This window comes from Anas platyrhynchos, chromosome 9 (genome assembly GCF_047663525.1).
Source record: "Anas platyrhynchos isolate ZD024472 breed Pekin duck chromosome 9, IASCAAS_PekinDuck_T2T, whole genome shotgun sequence".
NCBI lineage: Eukaryota > Metazoa > Chordata > Aves > Anseriformes > Anatidae > Anas > Anas platyrhynchos.
This window is the reverse complement of record NC_092595.1, coordinates 16,334,267-16,353,673: the sequence shown is the minus strand read 5'-3', so window position 1 is coordinate 16,353,673 and position 19,407 is coordinate 16,334,267. Positions and strand designations below refer to the sequence as shown.

General features: G+C 40.5%; 1 protein-coding gene across 2 annotated transcripts in view; it reads left to right on the top strand.

Annotated features, from left to right (window-relative positions):
* Window positions 1-19,407, top strand: part of VPS8 (VPS8 subunit of CORVET complex) — a 75,207-nt gene that overhangs the window by 41,066 nt on the left and 14,734 nt on the right. For both annotated transcript variants that reach the window (XM_072042575.1, XM_027464012.3), the window contains exons 33-40: window positions 3,079-3,168; window positions 3,595-3,641; window positions 8,481-8,622; window positions 9,354-9,443; window positions 9,872-9,914; window positions 10,582-10,685; window positions 12,103-12,181; window positions 13,595-13,677. In XM_072042575.1, coding sequence (XP_071898676.1) covers window positions 3,079-3,168; window positions 3,595-3,641; window positions 8,481-8,622; window positions 9,354-9,443; window positions 9,872-9,914; window positions 10,582-10,685; window positions 12,103-12,181; window positions 13,595-13,677 — 678 coding nt within the window. The remainder of the gene's footprint in view (window positions 1-3,078; window positions 3,169-3,594; window positions 3,642-8,480; window positions 8,623-9,353; window positions 9,444-9,871; window positions 9,915-10,581; window positions 10,686-12,102; window positions 12,182-13,594; window positions 13,678-19,407) is intronic.

The window sequence follows — 19,407 nt, the reverse complement described above, 5'->3', positions numbered from 1 at the left end:
GCCCAGTCTGTAGACATGGGGAATGTATTATATCTCTAGTTATACAAGGTGCTGTCAGTCTCCTCCAGGATGATCTGGAGATGAGCAGGGAAAATAACTCTTGCCTATAAAACAAGCAGTCATGCTTTTGCCCAGACTGCTTTAGCAGAAAATCGCCACAGAAGTCTGCATCCTGCAAGGGGGGGCAAAAGAGTACCAGGCACCATTTGGAAGATAGAGAATACTGCTAGTCTCTTCCAGAATTTGAAAGTAGTGGGTGACTAATGAGAAAATGGGCCAAAAGGAAGATCATTCGGAAGACAAGAAATGCTGTGAATCCACCTATATGACATGCAACTCACTGAGCTCGCATCTACTCTCCAGATGGGCTTTCAGAGCCTATGGGAAGTGCTGGTGGTGATGGTTGTGCTGTGGAGGCCTTGCACAGTACTGTCTTACCAGAGCAAGTGTGGATCCATGCTGGGCTTTCCCAGTTGAACAAACTGCTGTCCACTTTGCTGCTTCTGACTGCTTTGTTTTTCTCTCCTACTGAGTTACTCTGGTATTGGTACATACAGCCCAAATTGCTTGGCCTTAAGAGTGAGTGAGCCTCCCTTTGTAAGTCTTAGTTTGTGTATCTTTCAAGTGACAAATGTGTCTCCTTGCTGGGTTGATTCAGTCTGAGGCTGTTACGGTTGCTGTTCCATGCTTGGGTGTCTTAGGACAAATCAGAAATGTCCTGGGTTGCCCTTATTGTTTCCCATAGTGCTGTACTGGTTTTGATAAACTCATCATAGGCTAAGACTGCCAGCTTTTTGTAGTGAGTTGTTTGGTTTTGTTTTCTCAGCGTGGTGGAGAAAACAAATTTTATTTTATTCTTTATTATCGTACAGAGCCAGAAATGCCCAGTGCCCCCATTGTCAGAGCTGCATACTTTTCCTGAGTTTGTCAAACCACAGAAAATATTCCTCTCAGCTTGTCCATGGCTATCTTTAACAATTCCCTGCCTTAACAATTTCAACAGCCTTGCAGATTCTGTGGCTGCTCTTTTTTAATGACACTCCTTCACAGCTTCCTCCAGAAAGCTGCTGGGCAAATAACCAGTTCTGTGGGGTCACCTTTGTTGGGTGTTGCAACTGAGATCAACAACTCCTTTTTTTGACGTCTTTCTTTTTCAGTGATTGGTGAACAGTATATGCAATTTCATGTGGCTTAGCGGCTTATTGACTGCTATGGCCTTTTGCTTCTTTCCAGTGTATTAATCTTGCTCTCAAACATTCAGAAGACTTAAATAGTAAATTTTACTAGGATAGTACATTTTACTAGGGTGGTGCCATGATTTCAGGTGTTTGAACAACAGTCCTTTTTTCTTCTGAGTTATCAAAATAACAAGCCAACACCTGCAGTTGAAGCTAGAAGCCTCTAAAGAGGCTTTCCTGTTAGTACTTCTTTCCTGCTGTGTAATAAAAAGTGGGGTTTCTGATCAGTGTCCTTCCTTATTTTTCTCCATCTTCCTACATGGCAATTGTTCATGATGTTTATCTTAAAAATAAAACCTAAGACCTCTTTAATCAGTGTTATTGTGGCAGTCACTTTCTGTCCTTAGACCCACATGACCTGTGTCAGTATTGTCCCCTCAAGGACTGTCTGCCTAGGAAGTGCCATATTCACAAACTCTTAAACCTGGAAGAGGTTGGAAACACAAGCCTGAAGTCTGGTGCCTGGGGGAAGCTCTGAAGGTCACACTGACCCAAGAGCTGCAGTCCGTTGCTGGAAGGCTGGACCATCAGACTCCAGCCACTCAGTCCCGTACTCAGCATGCCTGGAAACTCCCAGGGAGGTTATATACAGGAGAGAGAAACAAATTAAGGCTCTCATGCTACGTCCTTTCTGCATGCTTCTCATTGCACTGCTGTGATTAAGATCTTCTGGGTCCTTTGGATTGCTTAGGCTTCTCAGATAAGAGAGTCGTGCTTCTGAGTACTGGGTAAGCAACAGAAAGCTGTGGCTTCTGGAATAAAGCTCTGAAGTCACCATGGAACTGGTTTACATATAATAAAGTAGACAAATTTTGCTTTGGAAACCTCAGAAAACACATCTTCTATGATAGCTCTTTAAAGAGCTTGGGAAGAGGTCCTTCAGCTCGGAAGAATAGCAATGCTCTTCCCTTATTACCTCCTTTCTTCCTTTTACCATGGTCTGTTGCTGGCATTCACTGAATTTTCTGGCTGCCACATCTGTCTGGGGGCTAAGCTACAGCTGAGCAACTTTTTTTTCTTGCACATACACATTTATGAAGTTTTTCTTTCATCTCCTATACCAGTTGTTTTTCTTTAATGGCGCAATGTTTTCTCATTTGTAGGCTTAGCAAGGGCTTTTGTGAAGGTTTGCCAACTACCCAATGTTGGTCTGAAGCAGTTGCTTCTCATTTGGAAGAACCAAGAGTGAAAATTCATGTTCTGGGTTCTGTAAGCTTGTATGATACGAAGTCTTTTAGATCAGGCTTGACAGGAAGCAAATCCACAAGCATCTTAAAAGTTTTTTTTCCTTTTATTCTATAAAGGATTTATTCGTTATTTTTTTCCATGTCTGAACAGATAGCAGGGAAATAGTTGTTGCAGGAAACCTGCTGTTAAACCTCTGATTTGGTTCAGTTCAAGCCAGTTAAACACTTGAGAAATGCCCTAGAGTCAACTTACGGCTTTGTTTCCTGTCTCTTGCTGGAACTCTTCCCAGTTGGTACTAGCTGGTCTTGCTGGCATGGAGTCAAGTGGAATTGGCGTGGAGATGGCATGGAATTTCAGAAAATTTGATGAAATCATTTTCTCACCTTAGGACTGAGATATTTTCTCAGTGTGTGATGAGTTTTGCATACTTATACGGCCTGTTGTGCAATAAAATCATCAATTTTCAATATTGTCATTTTGTAAACTACCCTTTTATTTTTTTTGCATAATCTTTTTTTGTATGATAGCATTTGTTTTACAGGCTTCATCTAGGCAAAGATACAGTATGTTTGAATGGTCTCAGTGATACTGTGTAATTACATTGTTTATAAAATTAAAAGTAATAATTTTTCTTGTGTTTCTCTCTCTAAAGGAGTTGCTGCAACTTAGCCCATGTAAAGCAGCTGACTTGGTAGCCATCCACTTCAGTGAGCAGATTGAGAGCATCATTACAAACCTTCAGGTAAGGTGTCAAACTTCATTGGTGTTGGCACTTTACAGCAGTGTTGCCATTCTTGTAAGAAATGATTGCCAAGAGCAATGTTTAGTTGTTGCTGTGTCCTAAATGGAGGAAAAGTAGCTCGGTAGATACTCAGCTGCAGGAATTGCTACATTTGAACTGCTGTACCTGTCAGTGATGTTCTGGCCATAGTAAGGTATGATCTCTGGGTTGCTGTTTGTATCACTTGGTAACGCAGTTTTCAGTTGGGAGTGCAGCATGGCTTGTGTTCAGAGATCCTCAAAGAAAGTAGTACGTAATTACTTGCCCAAACCATCTTCAGCAGTCACCAGCCATGAACAGTATTTTGTTCAATGGATATAATTCAGGAATTGCTGTTTTGATAGCAAATTACTTAAAGTAATAATGCTTTCTCTTGCTGTTGTTCAGGACCAGTTCTTACTCTTCCAGTTTCTAAGGAGTCTGCTTGATCCGAGGTAGGTAAGAAATTGGACAATTGGCAAACTACATGGGTTAAAACGCATTCCTTTGGAACACTACATCAACGTAGTCTACATCCAAGTTTAGGGCTTAGAAAAGGTGACTTGCTCTCCAAACTGCCCAAAGGTGAGAAGGATAGCACAGAAATAACACTTTTCTGGGGAGCGTCCTTTAGCAGAGCCCACGCCTGGCTTCCTAACTGGGAAGTGGTGTGGGCTCCAGTACGTGCAGTGTGACGCCTCCCCAGCGTTGGTGGGAGGGCGGTCATTGCCGTAACAGCTTCTTTGGGAAGGCTGTGAAATGGTTACGCTGCAAATGAACTGTCACTTCTGTTCTCAGGCACCCACTGGTTTGATTACTTGACCAAGCCGCCCAAATTTAGCATAAATAGAGATGTGTTTTGATCTATTGACATTTTTCATTTCTATCATTTTGGAATTGCTGCTATATTTCACTGCAAACTTCTCCTTAACTAGTTACTTGCTCCATCTGCTCCTGTTCTTTCAGTATTTTAGCACTGAGTGTTCTCTTTCTGTTGAATCGGTTTCAAATGCTGTAAGGCCTTGATTTTATTTATTTATTTTGTAAGACATATATATGCACAGCTCCATTTGCCTTCTAGCAATTGTTAGTGCTATTTAAGGAGAAAGTCTGTTTTGTCAATTAGTTGCAGATTATTGTGCTTTATGAGGAGGAGAAATTGGAAAAGGTAGTATCTTAAATTTAGATCTTAAATTTTGGTGTGGTGTCAGTGTTTCAGCTCTTACTGAAGTGAAGTAAAAACCAGTGCTTTAGAAGGTAGCTTGGAAATGATAAATTTTGGATTTTCCTTAGGTTTTACAATCACCTTTGTATGGAAGGGATTAAATCCCATGCCTAATGTGTTATTTAGAGGTCAAAATAAAAGCAAATTTTTTCCAAGAAAATATTTTGGTTTGGTTTATGAGAGAGAAATTGGATGATTTAGTTTTTCTGTTGTTGCTTTTAAATAGTAGTTAAGCAGAGATGGTACCCAGCTGGATATTAACTAAGACTTTGTTGTTTGTGCTGTGATATCACTTGCAGCAAGTGAGACCCAGCGAAGGTAGTAATTAACCTGTATTTTAATCTTTTGTGTAGAGTGACTTCCATAATCTCTGAGTAATAAACATATCTGATTTAGCTCTCCCGCAGAGCTAAATACAACCATTTTCCTGTAGTTCTATTCTAATCAAAATCAACATGTATGATATGTTAAATCCAGGTGTAGGAAACAACTTTCTGTATCTGATCCTTCAAAATATTTCTGCTTTTATCTTTGAGACCCCAAGATTCAGCAAGCCGTGAAGCCACATGACTTCTCTTGTTGTGCTGTGTATGTTGTAGCAAAGTTTGTGGCCGTTCCTTTTCCATCTGTTTCAAAGTCCTCTAATTCTCTGCACTGCAGTGTAATGTTCAGCATCCTGAGTAAGGGAGGTAGACCTTGTACTGACTGTGATGTAGTTGCCAGAGTATTCAGTAAGCAAAAGAGAAGCAAGAAAGTAATGCAAAAAAGAACAAAATACTGCTAAATATTATGACTTTATGTATAGCATCGACTAACCTTAAAGAAGAAAGTCTTATAAGCCCAAAGTTTAACTCATTGTTATTAAACTGTGTTGCCAGGGAGAAGCAGAGATCCTAGATTGCTGGAGGGACTTTTTTATAGCACTCAAGGCTCTGTGGTCTGTTTTCAGTGCTGTGAGGCTGTCTGCTTCGAAGACATATCAAAATGAACTGAACTGTATCAAAATGAACTGTGCCGAGGGAGGCACAGGAGGATGGAGTAATTTTACTTCGCAAGACCTAATCTGCAGATGCACCTCTGCTTTGCACTATTATCTTTACATTAAATAGTGATTAGGTTCTTCTGAAAACATCTCTCTCTCCTGTCAGTCTAAACGTTTATATGCTTTTTCTGAGCAAAATTAATATTAGAATAAAGATTCTAGAGTAGCAAAGGAGCTTTAATGTCTCAAATACGAATGATTGCTTGATCATATGGAGGACAAGACTCATCCTGCTAGTGTAACTATACTGAGTTGGTGGAATCGCATTAGGGATTTATTTGGCCCATTTAATTTTGCTGGAGATTTATTTTAAAGGAGCTAGAAGGGGGAAGGTAGGAAACAGGGTTAACAGAAATTGCTTAGGGAAATTAAAACCAGATGTCCTTATGGTTCGTATCTTATAAGCAGCCACAGAAAACAGAGGACGTAGTGTATATTGCTCAGTTCATCAATCACAGCCTTTGCCACCCTTCCACTTTAAACTCTTAAGTTCCCTTCTAAAAAATTGCAATGAAGCATGTCTGTTTGCAGCACAAATTCATGTGTTGTACCAACACATATTTAACAACACAGTGTTCTGGGTCTATTAACATACTAACAAATGCCAAAACTTGTAGGGTGTTACAGTGGTTCTGCTCATTAACCATGACTCTGGCAAGGCTCAGCTGTGCAAGGTTTTGTGAGAAATCAGCAAAATCTTCCTTCCAGAAGAGACCATGGCAGAGAAGAGTTTTGCAGAGGAACTGTTTGGCATGGTTATACTGAAGATGAAGCAGGATGTGTTGAGCTGAGCAGAACTTGCAAGTCTCAGGACAATTGTTTAGTTTTTTATGTTATCAAAATCTTACATTCTTTCCTTTTTCCCTTTTTGTGGATTTCGTAACTGAAATAGTTAAGGAAAAGATTGGCTTGCTCATAAGCTATGAATAGTGGATGCCAGAGTTATTTCCAAACTAGAAGTTTGTTCTCATACTGAAATTGTGTGACATGCTAGAAATGACATGACAGAAATCATTTTAGACAAAGTGCTTCTTTTTTTTTTTTTTTTCTCTCTCCAGTGTAGTATCAAAAAGGGTAGAACACTTGTTCTTGCAGGTATGGACAGGGTTTATAGGCTTTGTGTTGTGGAAGGAGTGGATGGTGAATGCAGGAGGTTATCTGTTATTTCTTTTTTATTAGATTTTAGGATTCTTTACTTGATGTCAGAACACAATAGTTTGCATACCAATTTTTGTATAATTTTGGACACTGATCGTAGCTGCGTTAGGCTTTCGTTTCTGGGCAAATGCCATTTATTAATCAAGCAGTTGACATTGTGATTACAGTAAGCTTCTTTGGGCTCGGTAGGGGCATGATATACTCTAGAGGTCTTTCTTAGATGATGATAATTCTTGTAGCTCCCAGGAAATTACAGGGTCATGTGGTATTTTAGACTTTTTTCCACCCTGTGGCTGTGGGGTTTGCACATCCGCATACCTTCTGATTACAAATTTCTGTTCAGAAAGGTAACAAAGCTAAATATATACCTTGACCTGTTTTCTTTCCTATCACGAGCTTCAGAACAGGCTTATTAATAAATATGCTAACAGAGGATGAACTGTAATTTCACTGTGTACTGCATCAATCCTAGAATTGCCACGTGAAGTTTATTCCACAGTGGTGGTGAATTGCTGTTCACTTTGAAGGGTTGTAAGTGTTACGTTTGTCTCTAGGAAAGGATCATCTGTATCATTCCAGCTCTTGGAAATCTCTTGCTTCTTGTTGCTCTTTAGAAACAAGATGAGTAGAAAACAGGACACAAGGACAGTCATGGGACTGGTGTCAGGGTTCTGCTCTGTTTCCCCCACATTACAAGTTTACTCAGTAAGCCAAGGGATTGGAAAATTGGAAATTGGAAAACTACACGAACCACCACAGTGCCAACGGCTGCAGCTGGAAAGGACTTAGAGAAATTTATTTTAGAGGAACAGCTTTAATAAATGAGTTTAATTGTGATCTGAGCTTTGCCTACAGAAGTTATCGAGACTAGAATTGGATGGGAAACCCTAGACTGGCCTTCCGAGCAGCTCAGTCCAGTCAGCATTATCCACGGTCCTAGCCAGAAGAGAACAGTGCCTGACCATCCTGGCAGTGTCACTGACAGGTTAGAGGAGATCAGGGAGGCAGCAAAGGCAGGTAACAGCAGCAATTGGAGATTTTATCTGCTTGTGTTGATTAAACAGGTCCCACGCGGGGAGATGAGGCAGATGTTTTTCCTTCCAGTTTAATATGGTTCTCTGGGGCAGCCGATTACCAAACCCTTGAGAGAAGACGACGCCTCTGGCTTGGTGCTGAACAATGTGCAGGGTCTGGTTTGAAGTCTTACAGTTGGAAATGTGCTCTACTGATGACTGTAGTGTGCATGGAGTTAGACTCCGTTAGAGCAAGAAAAATTCACTAGTTCTGTTTGGGTTGAGAACTACCACTAAATAAAAACAGGGATGTTTCCCTAAAAGAAGCATGAAGTTATATCTCAGAGAATTAGGAGAGGGGATTGTATTCTAGCAGATGAAACTTTAAAATGTGGTAAAGCGGGGCGAAGAACATTTTCAGAAACAGTAAGCAGAAAGCAGTATTTCTTCAAGAATATTCAGAGAGAGTCTGTAGGAAAAATAGATGATCAGCATCTAAAAAAAAAACTACTCAAAGACCATAAGGCTGCATCAAAGAAATTACATGACTTCTTTGCATGTCTTTGCTGTAGAATTGCTGACGAAGCGTCTGTGCTGGGATCTTGTTTCACAGGGGTCTTTGATAGTCTAATTTATACTGAAGCATCAGTAGAATGCGTTGTGGAACAAATGAAATGCCTCCTAACAGATACCTAGCACTAGTAACTAGTAGAGACAGCATAATTTTTCTCTTACAGACAGATTTTTTACTTGGGTATAAAGTGTAAGAGACAACACACAACTGAGTTAAAAACTTCTTTCCAGTCAAACTTCTGAACTGGAATTTGACTTGTCTCCCGTGTCTTTTATTTTCCAGAGAAGGCATCAACCAAGACTTGATTCATTTACCACCCAGCATCACAGAGCAGTTCATTGAGCTGCTGTGTCAGTACAGCCCAGATGAGGTTTTGGAGACGCTTAAAGTTCTGGAATGCTGCAGGCTGGAAGAAACCATCCAGGTAGAAAAGACGTGTAAAGACAGGGGCTAGGGGAAGCATTCACATCAGCTCCTACCAAAGTTATAGATTAGTTCTTAGATATTTGGCCTCTTGAGCTGCTAAACTGCTCTCCTGCACCACTGTTAGCTATACTTAGTATCCTGTTTCTGAATTTAGTCTCAGGGCTAATAAGAAAAGGCTATTAGTATGCTGAATCTACCAATTAACTGCAGAATACAGATCATCTGAATTAACACTGATTACTATTGAAGGTATCTGAAATAATGTAGACTGGGGATTTCGGATAGCAACACTGCCAAAATAGGTATTCCTGCTCCAGCAGGGGGATTGGACTAGATGGTCTTTCAAGATCCCTTCCAATCCCTGATATTCTGTGATTCTGTGAAAATTTGACTAATGTTGGGAGAGTGACTGTTTCTTCACTTTATGAAAATTTTAACTAAACATCTGTCCTCGATCTGGATATTTATACGTGTATATATGCAGACTTAAAGATTTTAACACTGATGGTGGCAATAGTGCAACTTCAGAAACAGCACAGTGTAGACAGGAGTGGTGGGGGCAGGCATCTGACTCAGTGCTTAGACTCGTTAATGTGCCTGTGAACACATGGAGATAAAAATCCTCTCTGACCATCCAGTTGTCACTGTTTTGTGGAGTAAACAAATGCTGGCAGGTTTCTTGAGATAGATGTTCACTTTTTTTTTCTTTTTTTTTTTTTTTTAACTTAGATAACCCAGAAACATCAGCTCCATGAAGCTTCCTCATATTTACTGGAGAAGAAGGGAGATATCCATGGTGCCTTTCTGGTTATGCTTGAGGTACTGTATGCTAAAATCCTGAATTGTGGCATTTTTGCCATGCTCTTGGTCAGCATGGTGTCCTTTGTTGAGGTTTGAGACAGTCATTGTTTCTCAGTTTGTTTCCCACTACAATGCATGGAAGCATTTACCTTCTGTTGAAAACCAATATGTTGAGTTGTCTGCAGACCATCAGTTCAGTGTATTTTTCTGGTTTGTTGTGAAAGCTGTCTTTAAACATCTAGTAGATAATAGATACTGAAATTTGTTTTTGTGGGTCAAAAATAATGTTTCAGTTTCAGTTTTCCTTTCCACATTTAGAAAAATGTCTACTATACTAGTTATATTGGGAAATAAAATGAGGGCAAACCTTAGTAACCAAGCCTTTTTAAAAACACTTCCATCAAGATTCTGCAAGTTTACTGTTCTGAGTTTTCTCTTTCTTTCAGCGATTGCAGAGCAAGTTGCTGATGCTTACACAAGATGATGAAAGTAAGAGTTACCAAGTTAAATTCCATTTTTCTTTTGAAAAGAGATAAACATAAAAATGTAAAATTCATGTTTGACAACTGGCATAATGAGATCCTTTTTCAGGTTTCTTGGTATTGCAGTGACATTTTTTAAATTGACATTCACATAGCTGTGGTAGTTACACTGATAGCACTTCCTTATTCTTTCACTCTAATCTCTACCAATACTTGTAAAAAACAAACAAACAAACAAAAAAAAAAACCACTGTGATTTTGTGTGTGGTCAGCTGTCCTGTTAACTATTTTGATTGTGACTTTAAGCAAACTTCTCAGAGAATTAAGAATGTTCTGCCTACAGAAAATGAGTATATATGCCCAGGTACACTCTTCATCGGCCCCAGGATTCAAAGGTGCACCTAATCAAATGCAGTGCCTGTATTTGTTATTTAATTGTACCCTAAACTACAGCTAAAATCTTCCTTATTTGATTACATGAAAAGTCTTATATGCCCTATTTATTACTGCATTCTGAAAGCGTGCCAAAAATCAGGACCCGTCTTCATAATGCAGTAGCTCACTGTAGGGAACAGCTTTTAGATGAACAGCATGATTTTATTTTGCAGAATGATTGGGAGTTAATGTATCTAGTAATTTCTATAATTGCAATTTATTTTTCCCCAAAAATTTAGGTTCAGAACAACTCCCCTTGCTAGAAAACATTGAAGATACCTTAATGAAAACCATTGCTCTTTGCCAGAGGAATTCACACAACTTAAACCAACAACAGCAAGAGGTAAGGGAGTAAAAAAGCCATATCACTAAAGTCAACAAAGGCCTCTGCTTCTCCAGAAACTCTTCACGTGCTTTTTCCTTTCCCCACCTATTCCGTACTGATATGTGTCAAGCAGCCATTGTTTTGCTCTGCCTTATGTTCTTGTTGTGCTGCTTCAGGTTTTAAACCGATGAGAGAAATCCTCACATGTGAAGCACAAAATAAAGTGTATATTAGTAGTGGAGAAGGAGATGAGATAGCATCCTTTCCCCATTTTTAGCTTTAGTTGAAATTTTGGCTTGAATGTTAATCAGGCACTAAAGAAAGCAAAGGATCATTACTTTTGTAACCTTGCATCAAGCTGTTGGCGTACTTAAGTTTGTGTCATCTGTATGCCGGCAGAAAGCTGATGCTACTTCCAGTGTGGCTGCAGAATATTGCTGTTCTGAATACTTGAAAAATCCTGAATTTAGTGTTAGCCTGGTCTTGAAGGGGTGGAGACAATACAGCTTGCCTGAGCTCTTGCAGAGAGAACTGGGTATGCCTTGTATTGAGGTTGTGTTTTCATTTTGCTGATGTCAGTGGCATAGAACCTATTTTTAGTCCTAATAGCATGCATAACGTAGGCAACTGAATTCAAAACTGAGATTGTTGTTCCTGTGTCTGAAGAGCTGGCATGTCTGGAAGTCAAGAATTCTCTCACTTTTTCTTAGTGCTGTCCAGTGTAGGAGGTGACCTGCTCAGTTTCTTTTGTGAAATGATTTCATTGTGCAACAGACAACTGCTGTTTTTGTTGAAGAGGTGACTACAAGTGCAGAGTGCTTATGGCCTGCCTAATGGAGTTAGTGTTTGCTCTCACGCTGGGTTCTGTTCCACACAGTGGAATTGCTTTGTTGATGCCCGATAAAGATCAGACTCTGGTCACTGGATGAAGGGCCATCTTCCCACGCACAGTATCACGTAAATTCTCACAACTGGAGAATTTATATGTCTCTATCCATTTGCCGACCTGTGACTGTGCTATCTGTTATGTAATCAGTCTCTATGTCAGAGAGTTTGTATCTTGCATGTAGTAGCAGTTGGGGACTGCGAATGAAGTAAAGTAGATTTATTATGTTGTCAAAATACTAGGAAAGAAAGAGGGAGAAAGAAGAAGGAACAACAGGAGCCAAAGGTCTTCTCTGTGCTCAGATCCAATCAAACAGTATCTTGCTCTAAGATACAAGCAATCTAGACTGAAAGCAGATCCACAAGTACTTGCTGATTACTTTAATATATTTTAGTTCTGTTCCACTTCAGTGAAAACATAAGAATGTATTTTTGTTTTTCAGAATGTGCAAGTGAGCCTTCAGAAATGGACTTTGATACTAGTCACACTTCATTTTTCATTTTGCTATGTTTTTACTGTTTTTTTTTTCCTTGCATTCAATTATTTTAGGCACTCTGGTTTCCCCTGCTGGAGGCTATGATGTCCCCACAGAAACTGTCCGGTTCTTCACAGTATCGCTATGCTGAATGTAAGTATTTTGATTCTTTTGTGGCCCCAAATATTAATCAAAGCCTGTGTGCTGTCTTTTGTCCTCTGCTGATTGAACAGAAGAAAATCAGTTTCATTACTTGGTTCCTAAATTCCTTGCTCTCGCAGTAGATCTGAATTGCAGTGGCTGTAGAACTAAGCTTGGCTTGGAGCTCAGTTGGGTAGGCTGCAGCTGTCAGGTAGTTTTTGTTTTTAGCTTTGAGCGGAAGAGGGACCCTACCACAGCCTCTTCTAATCAGCTGGTTCCATTGAGGTGGTTCTCTATGGGGGAAAAAAAAAAAAAAAAAAAAAAACAACAATGTTCACAGGCTTTCTAGACTGTAAGTTTGTAAACTTTGGAAACTTCTGATACAACACTGTCATCTTCCCTACCTAGCCTTTTTGCTAGGTATCTCTTCATCTGTCTATTGTATTTAAAACTAGTACAAAATACACTAAATTCTCTACTCCAGTTCTACCCCCTGAATCAGTTGTGGGTGTCATTAGCACATCTAAAGTAGTACTCTTGAAAGGGACTTAAATACTAGGATTTTGGGACAGAATAATGCCTTTGCTTGATTACAGCACTGTACTTCGCAGTGATTGTAATCATGCATGGTTAAGGACCACAACATGTTACAAAAAAATATGATGGTTATCATCCTGTCTGGTCTCCCTCTATTTCTTCCCTTCCAGTGACTATTAGCTCTATCTGGATTCATGGGGATAGATTGATAAGCCAAAAATAAAAATCACCCCTCTTCCCTCAACTCATCTTTTCCTCTAAATTTAGAATGCCCTTTTGATTATCCATTTTGAGAGCTGATGCCTGCAGAATAGAGATTATCTGAAGTGATATCAGAAATGGTGAGAATGTAATACACTTGGATCCCACAGAACTTTTTTTGTTTTCATTCCTAATGTGCATATCTCCCAAACTGCTCTAGCTATCTAATTATCCCCACAAAGAAGCTGAATTGCTGCTGTCTGCATGTATCAGTTATTGGCTCTTACTTTAGGGAACCAGGAATCGAGGGAGGGGCAAAAGACATTTCATGCAAAGGTTAATGCTAGGAAATCCTAGAGTCAGTGGGATTATAACATGAACTAGGGATGCAGGTTGACTTCTGTTAGCGGTAAGAGTGAATGGCAGTGTTAGAAATAAAGCCTCAAGATGTGAAAGTTTACTGTAGGTAGGAAGTAGGATGGGAGGAGAGGCGTTGTGATATCAACCTTTTATATATATACTTCCTGATGCAAAAAGATGCATGTTCTTAGAAAACATGCACAGAAGAAAAGTGGTGAAAATGATTTTCATGCTAGAAAACACAAACTGAAATAAAACTCTTAGTCTGAAAGATGCCCCTCCTTGAATCCTAATGAATGTTGGTGATATTTATGCATGATATTTCAGCATTGAAGAGTTTGACGATGCAAGTGCTGAACAACATGGCTGCATTTATCGCTCTTCCCTCAATCCTACAGAGAATTCTGCAGGTGAGTTTCTGAAAAGAAGAAAAGAGTGCACAAACTTTTACCAAGCTATGCTATTCAGTTATTGGGAACAGCTGAGTGCATTCCTGATGTAACAATTTCTAGGTCACTAAATGTCAGATTGGCTGATTGCCTGGTTCAGAGTATTTCTGTAAAAGTTCAGCTGTCAAGAAGTAAGTTGGAAAACTTGATAGAATGACCTGGAGAACTTGGCAATCTGAGGAGACATGGGAACACACAGATCTTTGTGAAGCTAGGTAGTTTCTGCAAACCAAATAAAATGGTATCTCAGAAGCTGGAATTTGAAGGGAAACTAGCAACTATAGGGTGACAGCATGGTTAAGGTTGGAAGGGATTCTGGAGATCATCTAGTCCAACCCTCATGCTCAAGCAGGGTCACCTGCAGATCATTGCACAGGATCACATCCAGGCAGGTTTAGAATATCTCTGGAGAAGGAGATTTCACAACCTCTCTGGGCAACCTTGTTCCTACACTCTGTCCTCCTCACAGAAAAGTTTTTCCTCATATTCAGATGGAACTTCCTGTGTTTCAGTATGTACCCGTTGCCTCTTATCCTGTTACTGGACACCACTGAGAATAGTCTGGCCCCATCCTCTTGACACCCTCCCTTAAGTTCTTTGTGTACATTGATACGATTCCCTCTCAGCCTTCTCTTCTTCAGTCTAAAGAGGCCCATCTCTTTCAGCCTTTCCTCGTAAGAGGAAACCAGTGGTCTTCTTGGCCACAGGGACACACTGCTGCCTCATGGTTAACTTGTTGTCCACCAGGATTCCCAGGTCCTTCTCTACAGAGCTGCTTTGCAGCAGGTCTAGGCACTGCTACACAGGTAAAGCCACTGTGAAGTTCTTAAAACTTGAAACTAAATATGTTGACAGTAATTTAGATGAAGTGCCAGAGCGGATGGTTATAGAAACATTAAAATTTGTAGGCTTTGGAGAGAGATATCAAGACTGGGCTATTTTGGTTGATGGTATGGTGTACAATTTGAGATTTTTTTTAAGTGAGTAGCAAGCATTTTACAAAAGAGCTGATATCAAATATGTGTCTTGGGTTGAATGATCACAAGCAGATTTGATTTGTTAAATTGTAAAACAGACAAAAGATGAGGTAGGGATTTAATAGCAAACCTTGAGAAATACGGAAGATGAATTAGGGAAATTGTCTGAATTGTGTGGTGGAACAATTGAAAGGTTGAAAAGGTGCCAAATTACTCTTCAGTTTCTGGTCCAGATGGAAGCAAAAGTGGAAAAGGGGGACAGGCTTCATGGGGTGAAGCCTGTAGCAGCCTATTAGTTTGATCTTAACATTATGCACAATCTCAGGTTTTGGAAAGAGTCATAATTAAAGACACTGAAAGATCTAAATGAGTGGATAGAAAGGGTGATCAAATAAAATACATTTTTTTCATGGGTAGAAAGTCTCAAGCAAACTTAATGCCTCTTCAGTAACGTTTCATTCCCTTTTAACAGCAGCATTAGTTATGGTTTCCTGTTGAGCTTTGTTTGATGTTTAATGTAGGCAGGAAGTGGTACAGGAGCTGTGAATGAGTAAGTGGGGAGGTTGGCAGGGGGCTTTCCTGGTGTGTTTTGGGAATTACCAGATTGGAGGGGGTGCAAACCAGTGGCCGCTATGAAGACAGCACAGCTGGGAGGTATCGCAGTGCGGAGGAGGGTCCTGATCCCAGGAAGACTTGGAAACTCTTGTTTTCAGATCTTCAAATATTTCATGCCCTTTTTTGTTCTCAGAGTCTCTTCTTAAGCAGAAATAAAACTGTTTGCTAGAGGCTGGAATTCATGTCCTGGAGGCAACAGAAGAGTGAAATGTGTTTCAGTTGTACAGTGAAATGGTTGCTGTGATGGCACTATTGCGAAGGGTAGCAGGATGCCTAAGGTGTGTCACGAGAAGTACTGCTACTATGGACAGAAATATCCAAGGCATTGTTTAGCATAGCATGTGCAAATCTGGTGACTGGTTTTGGAGGTAGGGGGAAAATTGCTCCTGTTCATCCCATTTCCCTGGTTAGCCTTACAAATTCAGTCTGACAAAACAGGGATTTAAGGGGCAAACATTTCTGTGTGGCTGCAACAAAAAATGGGGAGAGATGATACTTAATAAACGTATTCCGGGACAAGAACTGAATTCCTGGTAACAAATGTTAGTGTAACTTCACAAAGCAGTAGCTAGTAATTAGTACCTTGTAGTTCAAAAGCAGGTTTAGGGAAAATAGTGTTACAAACCTCAGTATAAGAGCCTGTGGAAGGGAACGTGGTACTGATTTATTAGATCTCTAAGTTGATTTTGCCTCTTCTTGCTTGTTCTTTCATAGATTTTATTCACTTACATATTTGTGTATACCTGAGGTGTATGGGAATGAGTGGTCAGAGCATGCTCATTTGTGGGCAGCACAGAAGGTGGCAGCTGTCTCCTCCTCGCTGCACCTCTGCGGTTCCTCTGTTGATGACTGCTTAGTATTGGGCAGCCTAATGAAATCCTTTAGAAGTTGCTGGCTGGTACAAGGTGGATTTTTACCTCAGAATCTCACTTAAGCTTTTGTAAATCATGGTCTGGATTGCTGCACGTTGTGATTTCTCTGGTTTTCAGAATAGGCTTTAAAGATGTCTGTAGGCTTCTACAGGTGTGTGATATCCTGCAAACTTGTCATCCTCCTTGTGTTAGGAAGTAGGGTCTCCTGATAACGTCTGCAGGGCTCTGCACAGGTCTGCAGCCTTCTGAGCTTGGCCTAACACCTTCAGCTTTGCAGCTGGAAAGTGTCTTTTGTTACCAAGGCAGACCATTCACTTAAATCTTTGTTCTTGCGCTTAAAAACATGCTTTTCCATTCACATGACATTCATACCAACCTTTATTTCTGTTACAGATTTCTAAATGGGATTTTATGAGACTGAGAGGCCAACGTTGCTGTAGGTCACTTTCATAGAATCAGAATCATTAAGGTTGGAAAAGATCACCAAGATCATCTGGTCCAACCATCCCCTTACTACCCACTAAACCACGTCCCTCTTTCTATCTTTCCATAGTGTTGTAGCTGTGTTTTACTAAACTGTTGCTTCAGGGCTTGCAGTGGATGCCTTTGGGAGTTTTCCTTTAGGTTTTATTTCAGCACACAGCTTGGCCCTGGGAAGAAAGGTGCTTTGAACTCAGCTGGGAAGATGATGTGAACAGTGATGAACGTGTCTTACAGCATGGCCATGTCTTGGGTGCTCAGCTCAGATATTTTTGAACACTCATTGGGGTTGTTTGGGATCAGGAACAAGACTTCCTCTGTGTTAGACAGTTAGCACTGGATTTTTTTTTGCCTCCTTGAATAGTGTGATCTGTCATCTGCTTCCTTGGATTGCTTGAGAATGCCGTTTAAGTGTGCTGCAGGGAAGATTAACAACACGGCATGAATACATGGTGCTTCCCTGGTACAGCTTTCTGAACTAGAGGTTGTCTCCTTCTTGTTAGCCTAGGTTGGATATTCCTTTTGCAAAGCTGCCTGGTGGCTCTTGAAGCCACGTGAAATTCTAAACCTGGCTGCCAAACAGCGCTGCCGTGGCTCTGAGCAGTGTGTAGCTTGGTGAAAGTGTTACCGATGTGCCACCTGAACCATGATCTTAAGTGAGTGCTTAATCTAGCTCTTCTGGGCCCTCTTTCTCAAGATCTTTCTGTGAAATCCAGAAGTACAAGGGGTGCTTGAAGTCTGAAAACACCCTCAAAAGCTGTTGCAGCAGAGGTCAGGTTTTTGTGGTGGAGCACAAATTGCTGGATCTGCTGGTGTGGAAGGTAGAACAGCTGCCCAGGAATTACTGTGTTTTTGTAAGGTGGATGACATCAATAAACTGAGGTAGATGATCTTCCCTTTTCTGAAAAGGAATTAGATTATTCCAGTTTTAGTGGACTGTTTTTCTTCCTCTTCTGTGCTTAACTGCCTAGAGATTATACCTTATGCAAATGTTAACTTTGCAAGCAAAATGCTGCACTAAAGGGCACCTTGCAATGAGCTAGGACCAGACTCCACAGCTTTCACAGAAAATTGGTAGATTCGTAGCATCTGTAAAAATGTATTGACTCAACTTTATACTGTTGAAGTCATATGAAATGAAGATTAATATATTTATGTTCTTGCTCATCCTTAACAAAAACTTTATTTATTAAACAGTCTGAAATAACTGCGTTAGGGGTGATGCTAGAGGAATCCTTTTGAGCATTATGAAAAAAATCCATGTCATTACAGATGTGAACGCTGTCTGATGAGGGCTGAAAGGTTGAGTGTTAATTCCCTTACAGAGCTCTAATCCTTCATAAACGTTTTGTAAGTAGATCCAGCTGTTGCATCCTACAAAATAGAGAACTAGAGAAACCAGAAATTTACATCCTACCTGTAGGAACCCCATAATGGCGAGGGAAGGAAGGAAGGAATCTCTAAAATCTGTTAGCATGGAAGCAGAAAGATTCAAAAAGCCTTTTCTTTATTTTTATTTTTTTCCCCATACCTGCTTAGGGTCCTGCCTGTCCTTTTCTTTCCAGCCCTGGAGGTGTCTGGATTAATTTTACGTACAAGAGTTGCTCTGTCCCCTTGCAAATCAGATGAAGCTTCAGCTGCATACGAATGCATTTTCTGAGTTCATAGTGCATTAGCACAGCTCTGTGAGTGCTGTCAGCAAAGAAATTTTTGTTTCCTGGTCCCAGGAAGAAAGGGAAATGGAGGAGACAGAACTGGCTCAGAGGCTGCATGAGCATCTCTGGTTTGCATACCAATACCGGCAGACTTTTCCTGACGTATGTGTTTGTGTAGCCATGCTGGCAGTGAGTTTGGCTTTGGCTTACGGTGCTGAGTGGTCCACGTGCCTGAGGAAATAACCAGCCTGGGGAAAGTAGCTGTGATCTCTTCCTGACTTGGCACGACTCACTTCTAGTAATGGGCCACCCCATACGGTGCATTCAGAGCATGTATAAATCCCAGAGACAAATTTTACAAGGTGGAATTAATGAAACATATTCCTCCATGAAAGTAATTGATCCCATCAGGCTCTCTGTAAATTTTGTGGGGGCTGAAAGCAGCAAATTGGAAGAAAGCTTTATAACTTGCTGGGAATGTGGACTTACAGATCTGGATTTCATTCTCAAGGCAGGTAAACAGCTGCAGCCTAGGACTGTGCAGCACTCTATTTGATTCCTCTCTTGTTCATGTTTCCTCTTCTTCCTCCTGTACCTTTATAAAGAAAAGAAACAAGTTGCACTGAAAGTGGTGGCTTGTGGCTTGGGAAGTCTTATTTGCTCCGTGTAAGTGGTTGCCTCTGTACAGTTTGGGTTACCAGCTTGGCTTTCCTTGGCCATGTGCTTGAGTTCTTCAGAAAAGTATCAGATGAATACAGAAAGAATATGCTCCGTACATACATGCTGGGTTGGGAGTCCTGCCTTCTCTGTTGCTCTCTATAATTCATACCGTGACTCAGTGTAGTGTACTTCCTATGCTGTTGCTTTTAAATTATACATGCAGAAAGAAAGCTTAATGTCATTTGAGGCCGTACTGTTCACCTAGCAAAAAAGTAGCCTTTGCAGCATGTCAGGCTCTTCTGTGTATCCCAAATCTACAGCCGTTTTGGACTCGAGTGATATTACTCAATGCTCGTTTTATTTAGGCTTGCATTTTGGCATTTCTCCCCATCACATTTCCTGTGAAAGCTGTTGTCCAAAATTGCCTGCCTG